Source organism: Rana temporaria, chromosome 3 (genome assembly GCF_905171775.1).
Source record: "Rana temporaria chromosome 3, aRanTem1.1, whole genome shotgun sequence".
Classification (NCBI taxonomy): domain Eukaryota; kingdom Metazoa; phylum Chordata; class Amphibia; order Anura; family Ranidae; genus Rana; species Rana temporaria.
Window position 1 is genome coordinate 455,999,091 of NC_053491.1, and position 20,839 is coordinate 456,019,929.

A 20,839-nucleotide genomic window follows, 5' to 3' on the forward strand; every position below is an offset into this window, starting at 1 on the left:
ACTCCTTTCCCACTGAACACATTCGTCACTCCAAAACCTGGAAGATGACCTTTTAATCCTTTTACTAAAAATATGGCTGTATCATGTATTCATGTTGTATCTTCATTTTTTCACTATTTTATCTGACCTTTCTTAAGCTATGCAGATTAACACCATATTTCATTCCTTTTTGAAACGACACCCTTAGGCCCCGTACTCACGACCAAACATGTCTGCTGAAACTGGTCCGCAGACCAGTTTCAGCAGACATGTTTGGCCGTGTGTTGGCCCGAGCGGACCATTTTGGGACGGATCGGACAGGTTTCCAGCGGACAACTGTTTCCCGGACTTGTTTTAAAACAGTCCGCTGGAAACCTGTCCGCCCGGACATGTACGGTCGTCTGTACAGACCTACCGTACATGTCCTGCCGCCCGCATCCCTCGCATGCGTCGAATGACTTCGACGCATGCGTGGAAGCATTTTTAAGGCGGCCCGCCCACGTCGCCGCGTCATTGTCGCGGCGACACCGCGTCATCGACGCGGCGACACCGCGGACATGCCCCGCGTAATGTTTACGCGCGGGCTTCTGTTCGATGGTGTGTATAGCCATCGAACAGAAGTCCCCGGGCAGTCCCCGGCCAGACATGTCCGATGGAAACGGTCTGCAGACCGTTTTCATCGGACATGTCCTGCCGTGAGTACTCGGCCTTAAAGTAAGGTATTCTTCAAAACAAATGGTGCAAAAACCCACAGTTTAGTAAAATATGAGAGAAAGAAAGAAAGAAAGAAAGAAAGAAAGAAAGAAAGAAAGAAAGAGAGAGAGAGAGAGAGAGAGAAAAAGAGAGAGAGAGAAAAAAAAAAGAGAGAGAGAGAGAGAGAAAGAAATATTTTATTAATAAGGGCTTTCTTTCAGATCTTCAAATGATTGTGTACAAATTACCTTTTATTATTAAAGAAAGATTTACCCTATAATATGCTTTTATAGTTCATAACATATTTGCTTCAGACAAATATATATATATATATATATATTTTTGCCTTCAAACATTGCAAAGAGCCATTTTAAAACACATCAGTTGAGAATGTTTACACTGGTGTCTGGTTTCAACGCTAGCACTCCAGACAGAAGGGTAATTTTGCTCTGAGCTAACCGGGTTGTGTAACCTGATCTCCAACATCTGTCCCCCCCCCCCCCACTGCTTCGAACAGATTGTACACAATCTATACCATATACAATACAATCGAATTGTATCGTTTTTCTAATTTTTAACTCTTTTTCAAAAAATTTAAAAACATATTTGGTTTGTACATCTGTCAAAAATCATGTACATTACATTATAATATGACAGCAGCGACAAAAGATCACTTAGAGGACAAATCTCACGAAATCCACTGACCAGTCCCTGCGCATGTACCGACCATTGTTTTCTTCCGAGAAAATTACTCAGAATTTATATTTTATCCGAAATGTCACTTTATAATAACTTTTAACACTTGTTTATTTTTTAATTTTATTTTTTACAATTTTTATAATAATATTTTTTATAAAGTTTTTTAGATTGAACATAACTTTCATATTTTAATATTTTCCCTGGGGAACCTTATAATAAACCAAACCCAAGTTTAGAATCTGTTGTAAACATTACTCAAACCTCTACTTATTACTTCTTACAACCAGATCTGTAGGATTTCAGTTAAATACAAAATACCATGTTGTTTACCATTATCTGAATTGTATTCAATTCTTCACACAATCTCAATCAACAATTTTCCTATTAAACCTTTGTTCTAATCCCATGTTTATGCTTTGACATGTCATAATATATTTTCAGTTGTTGGGGAGAACATATTCATAACCATTTACAGGCAGAATTAAACTTAATTATCTCATTAAAGAACTTCTTTACACTCTGACACTAATTAACTAATTACCCTATGTAATATCTCACAGTGATTATTGGACTCAGATCCGGGACCCCCCTTTGAGATCTACATATATCAACCATATTCCACCCCACAAACCCCAGTGGTCACAATCCCATGTATTTGAAAAAAGATATATAATTTCATTCAGATGCGGGTGGTGCACAGTCCATAATATCCCATCTCCAGAGAATGCTTTTGAAGGAACCTCTTAATCATCACCCAGGGGATATCGGTAATTATCGGTACCTACATCAGAAATGCGAGAAAAAACTCGTACACGGATATTAATTAACTATTTTCCAAAAGCGGTCACATAATCATAGCTTATAACAATCTAATCTAGAGACTGTCTCAAACAAAATTTCAAAAAAAGATAATGAATGCTCCCCCCCTTGGCGCCACTTACCCACTAACCCTGAGGGTGGCATGGCACAGCATGTGGAATAAAACCGTTTAAATGTACTATGCAAAACATTCTAATGTTCCAATGTGATACCCAGAGTCTCCTCATACTTAATTTGTGACTTGTGAACACAATGACTGTAGCCATGAACGCAAGGATTTATACACTCTCTACCACCTGAGCCACCCACCAGGTAGGTCAGGTAAGTCTGCGCCTCTGCATAATTCTCACCCCTCAGTGTTTGTACAATGGAATGGCATATCTACCCCCCCCCCCCCGTACAAACACAAGGAGAGAATGAGGGCCGGTGAGCCCGCAGAGCACAGAAGCCAGCATGGGCAGCGGGCAGGAGGTGACACCATCTGCGTTTAAGACGGGGCAAAGCCTTCAGCAGGGAAGAGCATCCGGGCAGGCCCATGCTTCCTCCAGCCGTGCATACATTTGGGCAGAGCCTGAGGGGAAGGAAGGGGCAAGGCCTCAAACAGTCGGGCGGGGCCCATGCTTCCAGCAGGGAACAGCATTCGGGCGTGGCCATGTCTCCACCAGTCGGGGCATCATGGGCAGAACATGAGGGAAATGAAGGGACAATAACAGGCCCTGGGTATCACATTACAACAATCAAACTGGCAAAAAGCCCTCTATGTAACCGGTCATGCAATGGATACCATCATCAGGGTCCCCACAGAACACACAATCTACCCGATAAAAGGATAAAAAAAACAGGACGGGCTGGTCACCACCAGCACCATGAGGCATATAATTCTCCTGAATTAATTCTCTGTAGAAGAAGCTTTAGTGATTGATCAGATGTCGGTAATATGATCTTACTAGATCTCACAATCTTTTCTGTTACTTTAACTGCAAAATAAAGACTTAACAATTGCTTATTATGTGTATCAAATGTATTTTCCATATTTGTCAAACCTCTGGAGAAATAGCCTATTATTTTCTGATTACTGTTTTTTAATTGCGACAAAGTAACTGAAATCGAATTATCTGATAAATCGGTGTACAATCTAACAGACATAGACGGACCAACTTCAATTGTACTCAATGAATGAGCATTCCGCACATCCCATTCCATACATCAATACTAAAGAAACAGTTGCAATATCCCAATTTAACCTTTTGTTAAAAAAAAAACTGTCTTCTAGGTTGTAAAAGGGGGGAACTAATGCGCAAAACCAAAACTAACCAAGGGCACTAAAACTCTAAATTAAATAATCAGATAATAAAATTAAGTAAGATACCAAGTAAAATACTATTAAAAGCAGCTGCCACTACTAAAAGGTGCTCACACACCGAAGATCAATTGAAAAATGGGGGGTGTAATGGCGCTTACCAATAGGAATTAACGAAATAATAAATAATAAAAAATACACATAAACGCACAGCAATGTGTAAAGTAAGACCAGAGGGCCAGATTCACGTAGAATCGCGGCGGCGTAACGTATCCTAGATACGTTACACCGCCGCAAGTTTTCATCGCAAGTGCCTGATTCACAAAGCACTTGCGATGAAAACTACGCCGGCGGCCTCCGGCGCAAGGCGGGCCAATTCAAATGGGCGTGTGCCATTTAAATTAGGCGCGCTCCTGCGCCGGACCTACTGCGCGCGCTCCGTTTCCTAACTCCCACCGTGCTTTGCACGCCATGACGTCACTTAACCTATGATTAAGTGACGTCGATCTGTCACGCAACGCGTCAGGAGGAGGAGTGCCGTCTGTGACGTCATCTCCGCTCGCGGCCGAGAAGGGAGAACTGCTGCTATATTTTTTCTGTCATCATTTGCATGCTGATCACAGCGAATCTAAAATGTGAGTGCTATATTATTTTTTATTAAACGCATTATTGCCTACTACACTATGGGGATTCTATTGTGCTTCTGTTGAGTGCCAGTTTGAGAGCGTTCTGGGAAATCTGTGGTTGGATGTCTGGAGTGAGCTGAGCTGACCTGGAGATACACATCCACAGCTGAACCTGCTGGGCTACACTGACATCATTATAGGCTATATCTAGCCTGATTTAAGGTGAGAGGCTAGAATTTCCTTTAACCCCTTAACGCCCGCTGCACGACTATTTACGTCCACAGAATGGCACGTACAGGCAGAAGGACGTATATATACGTCCTTGCCTTCTAGCGGGTGGGGGGTCCGATCGGGACCCCCTCCGCTGCGTGCGGCGGGCGGATTACCTCTGGGAGCAATCCGGGACGACGGCGCGGCTATTCGTTTATAGCTGCTCCGTCGCGATCGCTCCCCGGAGCTAAAGAACGGGGAGAGCCGTATGTAAACACAGCTTCCCCGTGCTTCACTGTGGCGGCGTATCGATCGAGTGATCCTTTTTACAAGGGAGACTCGATCGATGACGTCAGTCCTACAGCCACACCCCGATACAGTTGTAAACACACACTAAGTGAACACTAACTCCTACAGCGCCCCCTGTGGTTAACTCCCAAACTGCAACTGTCATTTTCACAATAAACAATGCAATTTAAATGCATTTTTTGCTGTGAAAATGACAATGGTCCCAAAAATGTGTCAAAATTGTCCGAAGTGTCCGCCATAATGTCGCAGTCACGAAAAAAATCGCTGATCGCCGCCATTAGTAGTAAAAAAAAAAAAAATTAATAAAAATGCAATAAAACTATCCCCTATTTTGTAAACGATATAAATTTTGCGCAAACCAATCGATAAACGCTTATTGCGATTTTTTTTACCAAAAATAGGTAGAAGAATACGTATTGGCCTAAACTGAGGAAAAAAATATGTATATATGTTTTTGGGGGATATTTATTATAGCAAAAAGTAAAAAATATTGCATTTTTTTCAAAATTGTCGCTCTATTTTTGTTTATAGCGCAAAAAATAAAAACCGCAGAGGTGATCAAATACCACCAAAAGAAAGCTCTATTTGTGGGGAAAAAAGGACGCCAATTTTGTTTGGGAGCCACGTTGCACGACCGCGCAATTGTCTGTTAAAGCGACGCAGTGCCGAATCGCAAAACCTGGCCTGGGCATTTAGCTGCAAAATGGTCCGGGGCTTAAGTGGTTAATAAGGCTTGATCTGCACAACTACACTGAATGATCGTGCGGTGGATTGCAGTATCATCTTTGTTCAAGCACTATTGCACCTTTGGGGAAATTTTCAATCAAGCACTTGGATATTTTGGACTTTATTTTATGGAGCACCGTGCACTTTGGAGATTTTATTGAAGCACATATTTATATATTTTTTGAACACCAATTGTTTGAACACTATTCTTTCCTCAGCACAATATATTGCATATATTGACATTTTTTCTATTATTTTTTAAGGTGTTTAAGGTGTTTTTTATTAATTATTCATTTTTTGGATGTTACCTTTTTCACCAATCTATTAACTATTTATTGTTTGCACTGGATTTTATCACGTTATTATTGCAAATATTTTTTCACATATATTATTTGGATTTTTGTATTGACTAGAATACAATTTCTAGTCATCTATTTTGGATCCCATTATCTTCACATTATCCATCCCGCACATCATGGTTGTTGATGTATGGTGGGATATAAGGAAATAGGAGTGGAACACGTTTAATTGGATACACTGGTCTTACTTTACACATTGCTGTGCGTTTATGTGTATGTCTTCTAGGTTGCTTTTTACCTTCTTGCTCGGCTGCTAATAGCCAGCTGACACATTTGGTCAATAGGAAGGGTTAACTATGCCATCAGACAGACACAGCATTCTTTGAGAAGAAAAAAAAAAAAAAAAACTTACGTGGAGCAGGGAAACTAGACGAAGTTTAACTAAGAGAAATCTGATACTCCAGGGGGGGGGGGGGGGTTAAAAGCACAAGGGAAGGAAAGCAGGCTGTAGCGTGTGCAGTGTACATCTTCCAGAACAAATATGCATGTAAAAAAAAATGCATGGCACTTTAAGATACGGACAAACAAACAAAACAAAACACAAAATACACAGAATACGACTGTTTCAGCCCCCCTGTCTGCAGGGCACTAATTCTTAACCCCTAACCTCAAGAAATATATGTATATATATATAAAAATATACATAAATGTATCTTGTCTCCATAAACCCATGTACAATGAAAAAAGAAAACCCTCAGAGCCCCCCAAAATAAGGATCTCAGCCAGGGCAACCCCCCTTAATCCCAGTCAACTTCTCTTCTTAGCGACTGATACACCCCAATTTAGCCCTCCAACCAACCCCAATTTCTTAGCTCGTCTTAGCCAAGCATTAAGTCTGTGGCTACGCCAAATCCTGACTATACCGAGTCAAGCCAAATCCCAGCGCTACTCGCTTAGGCCAAAGCAACCCCCCAAGTTAATCCCAGAACCCCTGAAAAAAAACTCCGCCTTGAACTACCTTAGTCAAGGAAACTCCCAAATCCTCTTCTTTCAGACCAGACATATTGACATGTGCATACTGCCAACCTCACTTAACCCAACACCAGTAAATCACGGATGCTTATATAGGAAGGAGCCCAGTGACAGCATGCGCACATAAACATCTCCACCCCAAGACACGCCACCGTGCGTCACCGGCTCAGGACCCCTGAAAGAAAAATACTGTCCACCCACCGCCTACAGACATAGACCCCTGAAACAGTCACATTCAAACTAACACAACGCTTAAACATAAAAACACAGACGGCAAACGCAAAACAAAGACATTAAACAGACACAAACGTCAAACTGGCAGAAAGGAACGATGGGTTAAAAAAAAACTTTGCTTCAAGAACTCTCCCATCTTTAGACTGGCCAGGAGCAACAAAAAGCGGATCAAGGGAGAGAGCCTGCTTTACTGCAGATTTTAACAGGGTCTCTCCATTCAAGCTTCCGTTGTGACTGGTCAGATAAAAGCAAAGGCACGTTGGGCGGCCAACTGTCAGAGACTCATTAATCAATTTCCTGACAAACTCAGGGCTAACCATTTCTGCCGGCTGATTTCAAATTGCTATGGTGAAACAATGCAATCTATGGAGAGAACAGACCACATGCTCACCTCTCTCGGCTTCGATCCCAAAACAGGAAGGCCAAACCCATGTATTGGTCTTTTTATAAACAATGTGACATCACACACACAAGCACATTTGATAAGTCAGTCCATACATGGTGGTTTCTTATTACACGTCCATTTCAGCTCTTCTTGTCATGTGGCATAAAGTTCCCTCGTGTCTTTTTCAGACTCATTCGCCATTTTTACATAGAATTCCTTTGGTGGGGGTTGAAGAGAAGATGGGGGGGGGGCAAAGTCACAGTTTCCTCTTGAAGCTAGAGGAAAGCTATACAGGAAATGTAGTGGGGGATGAGAGAACAGGCTTGTCCTTCAATTTCAATGCTGTGTTCTTTTGACTTTAAAAAAAACATCATATATAATTCCTGATATCTGACAAAATCTTTATCAAGGAAAATAAGCAGTATTGATCATTCTCATACATACATATGCATATATAAAAAGAAATATGGAAATATAAACCAAGAAACATTTTAATGGTTCTAATAAAAGAATAAGCTTAATTCAAAAATAGGCATTATTACAGAAATCTATCACAGAAAGCACAAGGGCTTTCACACTGGAGCGGTGCGCTAGCAGGACCGCTCCAAAAGTCCTGCTAGCAGCATCTTTGGAACGGTGAGAGGAGCGGTGTGTTTACCGCTCCTCCACCGCTCCTTCCCATTGATAGCAATGGCAAACCGCAGCTATACCGCCGGCAATGCGCCTCTGCAGAGGCCAGTGTTGCCAACCGTTCGTATTTTTATGGACAGTTTCGTAAAAAAAAAGGCACTTTTTTCCCCCGTTCGTAAATGTCTGCAGTTGCGGAAATGTGCCAAATGGGTTCAGCTTGGAACTGCGCATGGAGATTGGAGGCAAGGGTTGATTGGAGGCAGGGTTAGATTGGAGGCAGAGGGAGATTGGAGGCAGGGAGAGATTGGAGGCAGGGGGAGATTGGAGGCAGGGGGAGATTGGAGGCAGGGGGGTGTCAGTGGCAGGGGGAGATTGGAGCCAGGGGGGTGTTAGTGGCAGGGGGAGATTGGAGGAAGGGGGTGTTAGTGGCAGGGGGAGATTGGAGGCAGGGGGTGTTAGTGGCAGGGGGTGATTGGAGGCAGGGGGTGTTGGTGGCACTGTAGAGGGGGGTGGTGGCATCGCAGAGGGTGGGGATGGAGACAGGGGTTGTTGGTGGCACCTCAGGTGGTGATTGGAGGCAGGGGGCCTAGGGGGAGATTGGAGGCAGGGGGAGATTGTGGCACCGCAGAGGGGGTGAAAGGCAGGGGGTGTTGGTGGCAGAGAGGGATGGAGGCAGGGGGTGATGTGACAAATAATTTGCCCTTATTATAACGAAAATATCTAAAATATTTTTTTTTTACCTTAATATCTACCTTAAATTACATTGCTATTCGCCTAGCGTACTTGTTTGTAGCCTAAATACTGAAATTTGCACCTAAAAATTTAATTTAGTAACTTTTGTGAAATGCCAGTAAAAATGTGTCTGTGCCACTATATTTTGGGTGTGATGCCAGTAAATTTCAATCTGGTAGGTTGGCAACACTGGCAGAGGTATTAACCCTTTTTCGGACACTATTGGGGGGGTTAAAACCGCACCGCTAGCGACCAAATACCGCCGCAATTCCAACGGTATAGCACCACTAAAAATAGCCGCCCCAGTGTCTTGCAACAATTGACATTTTTATTGTATAGATTCTCTGCTAAAAATATATGTATATATAATGTTTGAGGGTTCTAAGTAATTTTCTAGCAAAAAATATGGATTTTACCACTTCCCTACCGGGCTAATTCTGGCACTTCGCTCCTTCATGTAAAAATCTATTTTTTTTGCTAGAAAATTACTCAGAACCCCCAAACATTAATATATATTTTTTAGCATACACCCTAGGGAATAAAGTGGCGGTCATTGCAACTTTTTATCTCGCACGGTATGTGCGCAATAATTTTTCATGAATTAAAAAAACAAAACAGTAAAGTTAGCCCAATTTTTTTATATACCGTATTTATCGGCCTATTGCGCGCTCCGGACTTGAAATTCCTGATTTTTTTTTTTATTACTTACCGTTTTGGTGTCTTGCCCGGCGTCCATCGGCGGCCTTGTCTGGTCCGGCGTCCGTCTGCGGCCTTTGTGGTGTCCTCCCCGCTTCTCCCGCGCTGGTCTCTGAGCCGATCGCCGGTTCCCGCGCTGTGTTTGAACGTCGCCGCCGACATATACAGAGCGCAGTACACTCGGCCACGCTCAGCCACGCTCGGCTCCTCTGGGCTTCTCCCGCATAACTGCGAGGGGAGCCGAGCATGGCCGAGTGTACTGCGCTCGGTATATGTCGGCGGCTGCGTTCAAACACAGTGCAGGAAGCGAGTATCGGTGTATATCGCGCACCCAGGATTTTGCCCTGATTTTAGGGCAAAAAAGTGCGGGTATACGCCGATAAATACGGTAATGCCGAGTAAACAGATAACATGTCACGCTTTAAAATTGCGCACACTCATGGAATGGTGCCAAACTTCGGTACTTAAAAATCTCCATATGCAACGCTTTAAATTTGTTTACAGGTTACCAGTTTAGAGTTACAGAGGAGGTCTAGTGCTAGTCTAGTGGCCTGGCTGCCAATACCATTATTTATTTTTTATCCTTAACGCCACTGGTCAGCTGCTGTGCATTATCTGTATTCGGTTTTAAGTTGTGTTTTTTAATTAAACGTATTTTTGGTACTACACCATGGGAGCCAATTCTCTTTTTGTTTGAGGATACTGGATACTTGCTGGTGCCATTTTTTATTCTTTGATTTTTGTGAAAACGCCTGGATTTGGATGACCCAGTGAGCGGTGGGACTAAGTGCTGGATACCAACTGGATCTGATCTTATACGTTGACTACCCCTGTTATGCCCCTCACTACACGTGACTGAGGTGTATTCGGGCACACTGTTAACTCCTCTCATACAAATGTATTCCTGTAGGCGCAGAATCCTTTCGAACTTTTATTGATACAAGATAGAGTAAAACTGTAACAGATACAAACAAAATGCAATTAATAATCAATCATACAATTAGTGCCTCCCTGTCTATCTAGCTGAAGACACAAATGATAGATATACTGAAGATGAATCTGGATGGGTAGCGTAGAACTCAGCAGCCCATGTGCTTGCTTCAAGGGTGAAAGGGGAAAAGGAATGACTGAAAAGGCTGATGCAAGGCCTGATGGGATTGAAAGTATGGAGGCTTGCATGTACCAAATCTAATAAACTATTCTAAATGACTGCAATGAAATAGAAATAGCGCAGTTATACAAAATGGCCATTAGATGGCAGCATAGATTTAATCTAATTAAAACCAAAAGTCAATGAGAAGATTACGTCCCTTATTAATGAAGGCATGACAACCCCTGTAGGGGTAATTGGAGCTGGTGAGTGGGGACCCTTGTGGGGGAGCACCTTTAGTCACTTCAAGATCCTTGTCGTATCAGAGCACCTATCACTGAGGGACTACGCACAGATTTGGTTCCTTACACCTTTGGAGGTATACAACTGGACCATTCCTGGACACAAATTTTATTGAACTGTTTTATTTAACCTTTTTGGACCTTTTTGGATACGCATTTGTGGTGTGGTTACAGAACCCGTTCACATTATTCATACATCAATTGTTTCTTCACTTATTATTATATTTTATATATTTTTCCTTGTTGAATTTTATTGCTAGACATCCTGCACTATTTTCAGCACGTAGCTCAGTCACTTGGCATGCACAGCTAATCTTTATGACTGTATTTATTGCATTTATCACATATATACTGTTTAGGGATCAGAGTCTCACGACTCTCATCCCTCCTGGGGGCCTGTAGGTCACTCTTCAGGATCAGGCAGCGCCAACACCCCCACATTATTTGACACACTTTCTAGAATCTGCTTCTGGGGATCTATTAGGGGGGGCTGCAGCCTTTTTTCTCACTTCCTAAGCGCGGGTTCACGTTTATTTTTTCTATACAATTCTGGAATGGTGGGGCGACCTGTGTAAACTTTAAGGGTATAGGAGAAGAAAGAGATCTCGTAGTGTCTGATGGTCTGGCCACTGAAAGGTTAAATCATCTCCTGGCTGAGCGTTTTATGGGACTGCCGCTTGTCAGCGCTGCTGGGCGGGGATACGGTCCATGGCTGGGAGGGGAGAGGAATATCCAGATCATTCAGATATCCCCCACTAAAGTAGGGTTACCACATTTCCAAACTGCCATTCAGGGACACACCCCCTCTCTCACCTTCCCCAATAAAAGATGAGGGGGGGGCGGGGGGAAATGTAGTCTCGGGGGTTGATGGGGAATTTGGCGGCAGGTTATTTGTCAGGTTAATGTGCCACTTGCCACCAGATGCAGTGACGCTTGCCACCCATAGCCTGCCACCAGATGCAGTGCTTCTGTCGCTCCCTCTGCATGAGCCATGTGTGTAGAAGGAAAGGAGTGGCATCACTATCTGGAGAGTGAAGATCACACCAGTCCCTGCTGCTTGCCGCTGGGTGCCGGAAAAGGAGGAGGTGCCGAGGTGGGTGGGGACAGCAGTGCTGCACTAGGCGCAGGCCTCGCTCCCAGTTTCACTGTCTGAGAGTAAATTGTCACCGGTTACAAGATGCCAGACAGCGCTGGCCCTAGCAACCAGTTCCAGAAATATAGTTATTAGTTACTAGGGGGTGACTGTGTCCTCTATTTTATTCCGGGACATTGTATTGTCCCGGAATAAAGGTGCCCGGGACCAGGGACAGACATGTCAATTGCGGTACAGTCCCGGGCAATCCGGGACACGTGGGCACCCTACACTAGAGTCCAGGACGTCATATGACATCCTACGGTAAGGAAGTGGTTAACTTGTGTAGCCTTACACCACCGGAGGAGCTGCTGGTTTGTTTTGGGTGGCATGTTACCTCGTGGCTCCTCTGCCGTCTAGGGGTGTATGGGGAATGTAGTAGTAACGGAATGTCCACGACAGGTGTCTTTTCTGTGCTCTTTATTACCCAGCTGGGGAAAAACAATAAAACTGGTGGTGAAAGGTAGAGTTGAAAGTAGAAGGAGAACAGCAGATTCAGGAGTAGCAATAGGGAAGTCCTGCTCCCACGTGTAACACTTCTTGCGCCACTCCAGGCAGAGTGGGTATAGCGTACCTGGACAGGCCTCTCTCACTGTATCACTCGGAAATTAGTGGAACAGTCTCTGCCACAGACCCTCCTTAGGATTGAGATAACGGAGGTGATTCTCCTTAACCACTTAAGACCCGAACCAATATGCAGGTTAAGGACCTTGCCCCTTTTTGCGATACAGCACTGCGTCGCTTTAACTGACAATTGCGCGGTCGTGCGACGTGGCTCCTAAACAAAATTGGCGTCCTTTTTCTCCCACAAATAGAGCTTTCTTTTGGTGGTATTTGATCACCTCTGCAGTTTTTATTTTTTGCGCTATAAACAAAAATAGAGCGACAATTTTGAAAAAAATCAATATTTTTTACTTTTTACTATAATAAATATCCCCCAAAAATATATAAAAACTTTTTTTTTTCCCTCAGTTTAGGCCGATACGTATTCTTCTACCTATTTTTGGTAAAAAAAATAAGCGTTTATCGGTTGGTTTGCACAAAATTTATTGTGTTTACAAAATAGGGGATAGTTTTATTGCATTTTTATTAATATTTTTTTTTTACTAGTTTATGGCGGCGATCAGCGATTTTTTTCGTGACTGCGACATTATGGCAGACACGTCGGACAATTTTGACACATTTTTGGGACCATTGCCTTTTTTACAGCAAAAAGTGCTATAAAGATGCACTGTAGGGGTTAAGTGTGACCTCATATGTGTTTCTAACTGTAGGGGGCGTGGCTGGACGTGTGACGTCAGTGATCGTCTTTCCCTATATCAGGGAACAGACAATCGCTGACACTGCCACAATGAAGAACGGGGAAGGTGTGTTTACACACATCTCTCTCCATTCTTCAGCTCCGGTGACCGATCGCAAGACACCAGCGGCGATCAGGTCCGCGGGTCCCGCGGGCGCAGTCACAGAGCTTCGGACTGCGCTCGCGACCCCACGGCTGGGCTTAAAGGTACGTGATTATGCCCAGCCGTGCCATTCTGCCGACGTATATCGGCGTGAATGGGTCCTTAACCGCCCGGCCTATGGCTGATTTACGTCCGGGAAGTGGTTTTGAAATCCTGACTGGACGTCCATGGACGTCCTGCAGGATTTCATGCCGCGCGCGCCCGTGGGAGCGGGCAGCGCGGCGATCGGTGATGCGGGGTGTCAGTCTGACACCCTGCATCTCCGATCTCGGTAAAGAGCCTCCAGCGGAGACTCTTTACCACGTGATCAGCCGTGTCCAATCACGGCTGATCACGATGTAAACAGGAAGAGCCGTTGATGGCTCTTCCTCACTCGCGTCTGACAGATGCGAGTAGAGGAGAGCCGATCGGCGGCTCTCCTGCCAGGGGGGGTTCGCGCTGATTGTTTAACAGCGCAGCCCCCCCTCGGATCACCACACTGGACCACCAGGGAAGGGCAAATAAAAAAAAAGTATTGAAAAAAAAAAAAGATGCCAATCAGTGCCCTCAAATGGGCACTGACTGGCAACATGGGTAGATCAGTGCTGCCCCACAGTGTCCATCAGTGCCACCCCACAGTGTCCATCAGTGCCACCCCACAGTGCCCATCCATGCCCAGTGCCCACCTATCAGTGCCCATCTGTGCCACCCATAAGTATCCATCAGTGCCACCCATAAGTGCCGCCCATGAGTGCCCATATGTGCCGCCTATGAGTGCCCAGTGTCGCCCATGAGTGCCCATCAGTGCCGCCCATGAGTGCCCATCAGTGCCGCGTATGTGTGCCCATTAGTGCCGCCTATGTGTGCCCATCAGTGCCGCCTATGTGTGCCCATCAGTGCCGCATACTAGCGCCGCCAATCGGTGCCACCTCATCTGTGCCCGTCAGTACTAACTCATCGATGTCCATCAGTGCCATCTCATCGGTGCCCATCAGTGCCACCATATCAGTGCCCGTAATTGAAAGAGAAAACTTACTTATTTACAAAAAAATTACAGAAAAAAATAAAAACGTAATTTTTTTTCAAAATTTTCAGTCTTTTTTTAGTTGTTGCGCAAAAAAAAATTGCAGAGGTGATCAAATACCACCAAAAGAAAGCTCTATTTGTGGGGAAAAAAGGACGCCAATTTTGTTTGGGAGCCACGTCGCACGACCGCGCAATTGCCATTCAAAGTGCGACAGTGCTGAAAGCTGAAAATTGGCTTGGGAAGGTGCGTAAGTGCCTGGTATGGAAGTGGTTAAGTAGTTAATGGAATTAGCCTGGATCTCCTTCAAATAGCTTTCATGTTACCGACTGATAGGTGACTAACCTCAGTGTCCAGTTACCTTGATCCCCGGTGGTTTGTCAAGACCCTATTGGATCGCCAGCCTCTCATTGGCTCTCCTCAGATGGACTACCCACCGAACAGCTTCCTCGCTTGGGATCTTCAGAATTGGGAACCCAGTCGACTACTGGGCTCCCTGCCACAGCTCAAATGTTTTGGGTCAACATGGTCCCAGAACCAGGAACACCACGTGGCACGTGCACCCTGGCCTGGAAGGCCATTTCGCCGGGGTGGCGTGGTGCAGTCTCCCTAAGCCGCAGTCGAAGAAGAAGACCCAGACCAATGGCGTCTGTCCCATAAATACCCTCTCCCAGCATGACCAGCGAGTAAAATCCCTCCTGATTGGCTGCTGGGAAAGAGCCCCCAAACCTCGACTCGACTGCTGCCACCTATCGTCCTGGGGTGGGAACAGCACCCCAGAAGCAACAGAATGAGCCCGGAAAACAGCCAAGCTAAGACAGAGACCCAAATTTGAACATAGCAATTGGATCAGAGTCAGTTAACACTCTGATCCCTCTCTAAATTTAACTAGCACCGGTACTTAGAAGTAACCAGGCGCTACACTTGTAAACACCAAGGGCCAGATTCAGAGAAGAGATACGACGGCGTATCTCCTGATACGCCGTCGTATCTCTGAGATACGATTGTCGTATCTATGCGACTGATTTATAGAATCAGTTACGCATAGATAGCCCTAAGATCCGACAGGTGTAACTTGTGTTACACCGTCGGATCTTAGGCTGCAATTCTAGGCCGGCCGCTAGGTGGCGAGGCCATTGCGGTCAGCGTAGAATATGCAAATGACTTGTTACGGCGATTCACGAACGTCTGCGATGCCCGTCGATCTAAATTTACGTTGTTTCTGTCGCGATACGCGTCGTAAAGTTAAGGCTGCCTCCTAGGTGGTCTAAGCAATGTTAAGTATGGCCGTCGTTCCCGCGTTGAAATTTAAAATTTCACGTCGTTTGCGCAAGTCGTCCGTGAATGGCGCTTGACGCCACTGACGTTAACGTCAAACCAATGACGTACTTGCGACGTCATTTAGCGCAATGCACGTCGGGTAATTTGTCAGACGGAGCATGCACAGTACGCTCGGCGCGGTAACGCGCCTAATTTAAATGGTGCCCGCCCCATTTGAATTAGGCGGGCTTGCGCCAAGCGGATTTACGTTACACCGCCGCAAGTTTACAGGTAAGTGCTTTGTGAATCAGGCACTTACGCTGTAAACCTGCGGCGGTGTAACGTAAATGGGATACGTTACGCCGCCGCTGCGCAACGTAATTCTTTCTGAATCTGGCCCCAAATGTCAGAAATAGGCTTAGGCATGAAAGGGATAAACCATGTGCCTCTCTGAGAACTTCATGAGAATGAATGTCAAGAGCAGGAAAGAAAGCCCATGATTCAAGATTAGGGTGACCACGTGTCCCAGATTGCCCGGAACAGTCCCACATTTTGCAGGTCTGTCCCGGGCACATTCATTCCAGGACAATACAGTGTCCCGGAATCAAACTGACACAGCCACCCCCCAAGCCAAACTAATGCCCCCCACAAAAGGCCGCCACATCACCGCTTTACTCACTGACAGTACTTGTCCTGGCTGAGAATGCCTGGAGGATCACAGTCCCCGCCCCCTACTTGTGATTGGAGAAATCAGAAATCCCGCCTCTTATGTCCAATCACTGTGCTGTGATTCGTCACCGCACAAGCTGATTTTTGGGAAGGGGGTGTCCCTGAATGGTAGTTTGGAAATGTGGTCACCCTATTCAAGATGTGTGACTATTAACCATGTCTTTGAAAAACACTCACCCTCTCCACCAATCATTGTAGGACATTGGCGCTGACTTATTAACCTAGCTGATCTTTTTTTTCTTTTTATCTTGAAAGCAAAACAAACAAGTTACAGGCATAAAATGGGAGGGGATAATCATAAACGGGACACGTAATTTGCATTAGAGCTTCTTGTAGATAAGAACTATTATCATCACTTCCTTGGCTCTTTTCGCTTTCATCCATTCTAGATCTCCTTGCTGTTGCCTGACATTCAAACTTCAGAAGAACAAAAACAGTTGACCATGGGGGCGATGAGAGCGGCTCGGACCTTCATGCTGGTGGTGTTTGTGGTCTTAGCACAAGGCAAGTGTTACCTGGGGTGATATTTATATGTATGAGTGAAATTGTCTTATGGCTGTACAGCGGGGAATCTCTTTGTACTGTAGACAAGTGGAAACAGTAACCGGTATTTTAAGAATCAGTAGACCCACAACCAGGGTCTCAGTTCTAGGGGTTGTGTGTAGAGTCACTCAAGGTTCCTTGTTTAACCACTTGACCACTGGGCACTTAAACCCCCTTCCTAACCAGACCAATTTTCAGCTTTCGGTGCTCTCACAATTTGAATGACAATTACTCAGTCATACAACACTGTGCCCATCTGAAATTGTTGTCCTTTTTTTCACACAAATAGAGCTTTCTTTTGGTGGTATTTGATCACCTCTGGGTTTTTTTATTTTTTGCACTATAAAAGAAAAAATACTGAAAATTCTGTAAAAATAAAAAAAAAATCTTGTTTCTGTCATATTAGCAGGTATTGCAGAGTATTGGGGGTATTGCAGAGTATTGGTGGTATTGCAGAGTATTGGTGGTATTGCAGAGTATGGGGGTAATTGCAGAGTATGGGGGGTATTGCAGAGTATGGGTGGTATTGCAGAGTATGAGTGGTATTGCAGAGTATGGGGGGTATTGCAGAGTATGGGGGGTATTGCAGAGTATGGGGGGTATTGCAGAGTATGGGGGGTATTGCAGAGTATGGGGGGTATTGCAGAGTATTGGTGTTATTGCAGAGTATTGTGCAGGGATGGATGGCTGGATCTGTGACTGCATTTGTCACAGATCCAGCCCACAGCAGCTGCTGCTGCTTCCGCTCTCCCACCTCTCCTCTCACACTGTACCGATCGGTACAGAGAGGAGAGGGAGGAACCGGCGTCATCACATGACGCCGGTTTGTTTACAAGTGCGATCACGTGGTAAACGGCCGCTATCAGCGGCAATTTACCGCCATCTGTGATGCGCCGGGTCTTTTAGACCCGGCGCTCACAGATGATTCCAGGAGCGCGCCCCAGGGGGCGCGCGAGAGGAGGATTCTGGGAGGACGTCCCGGGGACGTCCTCCCAGAATAACTCCACCGCGCTGTAGACGTCTTTTGTCTATGGTGCGGTGGGAAAGAGGTTAATGGACTCCAGCGGAGAAAATTGCTTTGTAGCTTTTTTGACTTTCACTCACCAAGGAGTCTCACTTATTTTGCTTCATTCTTGATGAGGTAAATTAAATTAACGAAACCAGATAAAAAGAAGGGAAAGGGGGGGAAGGGGAATGGCCTATAGATGGGCCTAAAGGGGTTATTATGAGCAACAATGAATGCAGCTGCTATGTCCATGACAATTGGGCAGATCATGGGGACTCCGGTAATTTTACTCATGGAATCAGATACTGGTTTACATATACTGAAAACTGAGAAGATAGTTTTGGATTTGGGCTAGATTAATAAGTCCAAAGTAAGAAGTATATATATATTAGGGCTGTGGAAATTAAAGATTAATTATTCGAATAATCTTACATTTTTTTGATTAATCATAACTCTTTCAATCGGTACTAGTGGTGCAACGGATCGTAAATGATCCGTGATCCGAACGGGTCACCATATGCGGATCGGCACACCACGTGATCCGTGGAGCTCTGCTGCTGCCTCAGCCATAGGAAAGGCCGCGGATTTGGCCAAGCTCCCGGAGTGGCGGCCATCTTGGTCCCCCCGGCGGCGGCCTAGGTGAGCCTAGAGCGGCGCGCTGACGTCATCACCCCGCCTCAACTGCTCGTGTTTGACCGACTTCTCTGGTAAGACTAAGCAAGCACTAATCTTCCTATACAGTGGGGGAGATGTCTGTGTATATTACAGTGGGGGAGATTGTGTATATTACAGTGGGGAGATGTGTGTGGATATTACAGTGGGGAGATGACTGTGGATATTACAGTGGGGGAGATGCCTGTGGATATTACAGTGGGGGAGATGCCTGTGGATATTACAGTGGGGGAGATGCCTGTGGATATTACAGTGGGGGAGATGTCTGTGGATATTACAGTGGGGGAGATGTCTGTGGATATTACAGTGGGGGGAGATGTCTGTGGATATTACAGTGGGGGGAGATGTCTGTGGATATTACAGTGGGGGAGATGTCTGTGGATATTACAGTGGGGGGAGATGTCTGTGGATATTACAGTGGGGGGAGATGTCTGTGGATATTACAGTGGGGGGAGATGTCTTTGGATATTACAGTGGGGGGAGATGTGGATATTACAGTGGGGGGGGATGTGGATATTACAGTGGGGGGGGATGTCTGTGGATACTACAGTGGGGGGAGATGTCTGTGGATATTACAGTGGGGGGAGATGTCTGTGGATATTACAGTGGGGGGAGATGTCTGTGGATATTACAGTAGGGGGAGATGTCTTTGGATATTACAGTGGGGGAGATGTCTGTGGATATTACAGTGGGGGGAGATGTCTGTGGATATTACAGTGGGGGGAGATGTGGATATTACAGTGGGGGGATGTGGATATTACAGTGGGGGGAGATGTCTGTGGATACTACAGTGGGGGGAGATGTCTGTGGATATTACAGTGGGGGAGATGTCTGTGGATATTACAGTGGGGGGAGATGTCTGTGGATATTACAGTGGGGGGAGATGTCTGTGGATATTACAGTGGTTGGAGAGGTCTGTGGATATTACAGTGGGGGAGAGGTCTGTAGACATTACAGTGGGGGAGATGTCTGTGGACATTACAGTGGGGTAGATGTCTGTGGATATTACAGTGGGGGGAGATGTCTGTGGATATTACAGTGGGGGAGATGTCTGTGGATATTACAGTGGGGGAGATGTCTGTGGATATTACAGTGGGGAGATGTCTGTGGATATTACAGTGGGGGAGATGTCTGTGGATATTACAGTGGGGGAGATGTCTGTGGATATTACAGTGGGGGGAGATGTCTGTGGATATTACAGTGGTGGAGATGTCTGTGGGTATTACAGTGGGGGGAGATGTCTGTGGATATTACAGTGGGGGGGGATGTCTGTGGATATTACAGTGGTGGAGATGTCTGTGGATATTACAGTGGGGGAGATGTCTGTGGATATTACAGTGGGGAGATGACTGTGGATATTACAGTGGGGAGATAACTGTGGATATTACAGTGGGGGAAGATGTCTGTGGATATAATGTGGGGAGATGTCTGTGGGGAGATGTCTGTGGATATTAAAGTGGGGAGATGTCTGTGGATATTACAGTGGGGGGAGACGTCTGTGGATATTAAAGTGGGGGAAGATGCCTGTGGATATTAATGTGGGGAGATGTCTGTGCGACGACCGCGCAATTGTCAGTTAAATTGACGCAGCGCCGTATCGCAAAAAAATTGCCTGGTCAGGAAGGGGGTAAATCCTTCAGGGGTTGAAGTGGTTAAATAAAGGCAACATCTTTCTTTTTTTTTTTTATAGAGTGGAGGGGAATTAGAACACCTGTCAAGTTAGGGTTGTCACCCTATTGTTGGAGTGTGTTAATGGCAGGATCAACAGGTTAAAATAAAGGATATAAAAGTGTAAAGAAAAAAAAATAGCCGCCACATCTAGTGACAAATAAGCTGCAATACTATCAATTTGTTTGTTCTTAGATATGCTTTTGTTTCATCTAAAAAATGATATGTGTGCAATCTTTCATATCATTGTATTTTATTAATTTTGTTTTAGGATTTCATGTCACAGAAGGAAATTTACTGAAAGAAGTTACCACTATTGCTACTACAACTCCAAGTAAGTCTTTCAATATCTTCCTTATACCTCTGAAATATACTGTGTATATATATATCAGCAAACAAACCCAAAATCCTTCTGGTTTCCGTTTTCTGATCTCACAGAGAGGGAGGAGCCACATCAGTTCCTCCCTCTGTTCAGTGCCCAGGATGCCGCTGGTCAGAGACTCCCCGATGGGTAGAGTTGGGAGAACGGTTCGGGCCGAGCAAAAGTTTGAGGGGTTGTAAAGGTTTATTTTTTATTTTCTAAATAGGTTCCTTTAAGCTAG

General features: G+C 45.1%; 1 protein-coding gene across 2 annotated transcripts in view; it reads left to right on the plus strand.

Moving 5' to 3' along the window:
• The first annotated feature begins 16,690 nt into the window (after positions 1-16,690).
• Positions 16,691-20,839, plus strand: part of LOC120933465 (mucin-17-like) — a 55,646-nt gene continuing 51,497 nt past the window's right edge. Inside the window, exons 1-2 of one of the 2 annotated variants that reach the window (XM_040346696.1) lie at positions 16,691-16,852; positions 20,509-20,571. In XM_040346696.1, the coding sequence (XP_040202630.1) occupies positions 16,792-16,852; positions 20,509-20,571 (124 nt within the window). In that variant the 5' untranslated portion in view covers positions 16,691-16,791. The remainder of the gene's footprint in view (positions 16,853-20,508; positions 20,572-20,839) is intronic. The other variant, XM_040346695.1, reaches the window with a different exon arrangement.